This window comes from Mixophyes fleayi, unplaced genomic scaffold, assembly GCF_038048845.1.
Source record: "Mixophyes fleayi isolate aMixFle1 unplaced genomic scaffold, aMixFle1.hap1 Scaffold_376, whole genome shotgun sequence".
Lineage (NCBI taxonomy): Eukaryota > Metazoa > Chordata > Amphibia > Anura > Limnodynastidae > Mixophyes > Mixophyes fleayi.
The window spans coordinates 1-4,468 of NW_027447745.1; the positions used below are offsets into that span (position 1 = coordinate 1).

At 47.4% G+C, this 4,468-nt stretch overlaps 1 protein-coding gene across 1 annotated transcript; it reads left to right on the forward strand.

Moving 5' to 3' along the window:
- The first annotated feature begins 152 nt into the window (after positions 1–152).
- LOC142133266 (segment polarity protein dishevelled homolog DVL-2) lies at positions 153–2,891 on the forward strand. The gene is made up of 6 exons (XM_075194451.1): positions 153–284; positions 424–558; positions 675–824; positions 956–1,132; positions 1,216–1,440; positions 1,554–2,891. The coding sequence occupies exons 2-6, from the start codon at positions 477–479 to the stop codon at positions 1,991–1,993; spliced, it is 1,074 nt and encodes a 357-aa protein (XP_075050552.1). The 5' UTR covers positions 153–284; positions 424–476; the 3' UTR covers positions 1,994–2,891.
- The last annotated feature ends 1,577 nt before the right edge of the window (positions 2,892–4,468 follow it).

Below are 4,468 nucleotides of genomic sequence, written 5' to 3' on the forward strand. Positions count from 1 at the left end.
TGACGGTTGGAGAGAGGCGGGGCTTTGGTGACGGGCGGAGAGAGACGGGGCAGTGGGGCTTTGGTGACGGTTGGAGAGAGGCGGGGCTTTGGTGACGGGCGGAGGGAGACAGGGCAGTGGGGCTTTGGTGGCGGGTGGAGAGAGGCGGGGGGGGGTTTATATGCTCTGTAAGAAGGTCTAGTGCTCTTGTCTAATTTCTGTTGCACTTGTTTGCAGACCAATCATCTTGACGGTGGCAAAGTGCTGGGACCCATCCCCCCAGGGTTACTTCACCCTTCCCCGCAGTGAGTGTGATTTAATTGCTTCCTTTTTCCCTTCAGCCAGTCAGTGTCTCTGCTATTCATAGTGCAGGCAGTGTTCATTGTGTTATATGGTTCCTCTTCAGTCATCTTATTGACATATAATTATTGTCTTTGCCTGTAGATGAACCCATCCAGCCCATTGATCCAGCTGCCTGGGTGTCTCATTCTGCCGCAATGAGCGGATCATTCCCAGTGTACCCTGGGAGCACATCAATGAGTAGCATGACATCGAGCACCTCCGTGACAGAGACAGAGCGTGAGTTGGAGGTTGGGGAGCTGGCAGTCTGCTTAGTACTTAGCCATCACTATCTTCTGCTTGGTTATAACTTGTATATGAGAGGTCACTTTATGGGTCGTCTCTTCTCCTTGCAGTCTCGCATGCACTCCCTCCAGTGTCTCTCTTCAGTCTCTCCGTGCATACTGATTTGGCTTCTGTAGTAAAGGTCATGGCCTCTCCAGAATCCGGCCTGGAAGTGCGGGATCGTATGTGGCTGAAGATCACCATTCCCAACGCCTTCCTTGGTGAGATTCTATCACTTCTCTATTTGTTGGATATAAACTTGTAGCTGCTCTTGTTAATGAAAGTGAACATGCAGCAACTGCTACGATGGTATTTTCCCCATATACAGTATGTATGTATTTTGCCCCTTTAGGCTCTGATGTGGTAGATTGGCTATATCACCACGTTGAGGGATTCCAGGACCGGCGAGAGGCTCGCAAATTTGCCAGTAATTTGCTGAAAGCGGGATTCATCCGTCACACTGTAAACAAGATCACGTTTTCTGAGCAGTGTTACTACATCTTCGGGGACCTTACCGGCTGTGAGAATTGTAAGTGTTGGATTCAGCTGGTAACTATCTGTCATCTCCCCACTGACCATAGAATATAAATGGATATAATATGTCCCTTGCAGATATGGCCAATCTCTCTCTGAATGATAATGATGGATCGAGTGGTGCCTCTGATCAGGATACACTGGCTCCTCTCCCTCTACCTGGAGCATCACCATGGCCTCTACTCCCTACCTTCTCCTATCAGTATCCAGCCCCTCATCCATACAGTGCTCAGCCGCCTGCCTACCATGAGCTTTCATCTTACAGCTATGGTCTGGGGACTGCGGGAAGCCAGCACAGTGAAGGTGAGTGTGGTGAAGACCCAGGTGTTTGTAACATAATGGTACTAAATAGTCAGTAGTATCCCAGAGTCAGGAGACCACCTGTAACTCCCTCCTCTCTTTTTGTCCCCCCACAGGGAGCAGGAGCAGTGGGTCTACGCGTAGCGATGGTGGTCGTGGGGTACAGAAAGAAGATAGATCTGCAGGTGGTGGAGGAGACTCTAAATCTGGATCTGGTAGCGAGTCTGAATACTCAACTCGTAGTGGCCTGAGGAGAAGCGGGGAAGCCGGTCCTCCCAGCGAGCGCTCTACGTCGTCTCGTACTCACCACCACGCTCCCTCTATTCACTCATACCCTACTCCAGGTGTCCCTTTGTCCTATAACCCCATGATGCTTATGATGATGCCACCACCTCCCCTTCCTCCACCTTCTTCCTGCCCTCCTTCTTCTGTCCCGCCTGGAGCACCTCCCCTTGTTCGTGACCTTGCCTCTGTTCCTCCAGAGCTGACTGCTAGCCGCCAGTCCTTCCACATGGCCATGGGTAACCCCAGCGAGTTCTTTGTCGATGTCATGTGACACTAATATGGAATCCTTTTAATCCCATGCGGTTGGTTCCTCCTTCCTTGGTTCTGTCATTAACACACCTCTTACTAGAGCAGAGACTGCTGGGTTTAGAGTGGAAGTTTTAGGGTGTCTGGCATCCTACATTTCTAGTATTGTATGGTTTTGGCCAAGATAAGGGTGATTAATGACCAAAATGATACCCTAATGTGGGGTTGCTGGCTGTTCTGATGGTGGTAGGAGATGACATCTCTGGGTATGGTCTTCTGATCACTGTGGAATGTATGACTGGTCATCCACTACATTAGGATACCATATACGATGCTGGGGTGGGTGGGGGCATTAACCTTGGTACGTGAGGGCAAGAGAAGATACAGATGGTCCTTTATATTTAGACTCCAACAAACTTGGATGTTCTCTGCCTCAGATTGAAGACACTAATTGTAGCGACTTACCTTCTGTACACGCACATGTATGTACTCTAGAACAGACGGTACTTGCGCCCACTTTGGTGCAGTTATTATGAAGTATTGTTTTGTTTTTTTTTAATGTTTCTCCATTTTAGCAGTGTTTTATCTATGCCTCTGGGGGCATTTGTAATCTGTATGGGGACAGTAATAAGATCATGGAAAGTCCCTGCCCTCCTGAGGGGAACTGTACGACATGTCTTTATATTGCTTATGTTACTGATTATTTTATAACTATATCTAATGCTGTGGCTGTGAAACTGATCTATGCTTCCACCCTGTGGGAAAGAGACTCTGCCAGTGCCTTACAGGTCATGGAAGACGTGTGGCCTCAGGCCTCCAGCCCAGGGGAGTAAGTGCCTCAATTACTTGCTTTTTATTGTATTTATTACTTTTTTTTTAGTGTATAAACTCAACCATAAAATAAAAAAAGTGTTTTATAAAAAGGATGTGGATAACTAATGTGGTACCTCTATCTGACTGGGCCTAGCAGCTTACACAGGGCTGCTGTTATCAGGACTGTATGGTCTGTGGTCTGAGAACCTTATTGTAGCACTGAGTATTTCAGGAGACGTGTGCTGGTTACCTGTCCACTTGTGTGATCAGCAGTCACAGACCTGGATAGTATAAAGCAGGGTCCTCTATCAGCACAGTATTTCAGCGGATGATGGTGATGATTTAATGGGATGTGGTGGCCACTTGTGTGACAGTGAGGAAGGGGCATGGAGGTAGTGGGAAGCTACAATCTTGGATAATATAAGGAGCAGAGACATCACAGTATTTCAGGAGATGAGGGTCCTGGTTATATTGGAGATGTGTGAGAAGGGGCATGGAGACTGGGTAGCTACAGACTCTGATAGTGTAAGGAGACCCTGTGACCGGATGGACCTCCTATGCCACGCTGTCCGTTGTTGCTGGGTTCTGGCTGGGCTTGCTTTCCCACCATCCCCTTTACTTTATCCCAAATTGTGTCCCTCTAACTGCAGAAGGAGGAGCCTGCTGCCAAAACTTGGCTAATTCACCAGTGCCTAGAACAGCTTCCTTCTGGGTAACTTGCTGCTAGTGTACCCCCTTGCTGGGCACCTGACCTCTGCCTTCAGATCAGGTTTGCTATGGATGGTTCCCCCGGCCTATCACACTGGCCAGAGCTGCAGGTAGCGGGCAGAGCGTTGGTACTGGATGCTGGGTCCAAACCTCAGAGCAGCCGGATAACGGATTAGATTAGTCTAATCTGTAGGTTACAGGAATTACAGCAGGTAAGTAGTCCTCAAAGCAGGAACTTGAACCAGTGATGTTTATTAGCTCAAGTGTCCTAATAAGGACAGTTACACTAGTTTAAGGTACTAGTGATCTCCAGAAGTACATAAGGAATAATACTGCATTATTTGGTCAACCACTCCGGTTTTTAAACATATTTATACAGATACCCTGGCAGCAGGTAATCCAGCCTCCTGTCCCTCTAACCAATCCAGGTGCTTCATGCAGCCTGCACATAACTCAGCCTGGAGGGGTTTAACACCTTTTTACATTGCTGCTAGCGGCACCACAACGTCTGAGGTTTTATACTTAATGTTTACCATCAGGATATAACATTTTCTCTAATCTTGATATTAACGCAATTTAACTTTCAAAATTAAACTCTGCTCACTTGCATTCTGAATCTTAGACAAATAGGAAGTCTACGAGCAAGTCTTAATTAACCCTAGGCCCCGCCCCCCTTGTGCTTTCAGACTCAACAGACATGTTAGTCATTCAGTGATGAATCGGTCTAATTACCATGAGATTACCTGTCTCCAGACAGTTTCAAAACACATCCCCTCCACTCCCATGCTTACCTAGGATTTCCTAAATTATTATTAATTATTAATTTTTATTTATAAGGCGCCACAAGGCGTCCGCAGCGCCGTACAGAGACAAACAAATTAGAATACAATGGGAGACAGCACAGTACAGTAAACAGTAAGCACAGCAACTCAGTAAGCTTAATGCACAGCTAGAGAGGGCGGGGAAGGGGGAGGGAGGA

Coding starts and splice junctions, on each gene's coding strand:
- LOC142133266 (XM_075194451.1), top strand. CDS start 477: ATGAGCGGATCATTCCCAGTGTACCCTGGGAGCACATCAATGAGTAGC. Junction 1,133..1,215: donor CCTTACCGGCTGTGAGAATT/GTAAGTGTTGGA, acceptor TGTCCCTTGCAG/ATATGGCCAATCTCTCTCTG. Junction 1,441..1,553: donor GGGAAGCCAGCACAGTGAAG/GTGAGTGTGGTG, acceptor GTCCCCCCACAG/GGAGCAGGAGCAGTGGGTCT.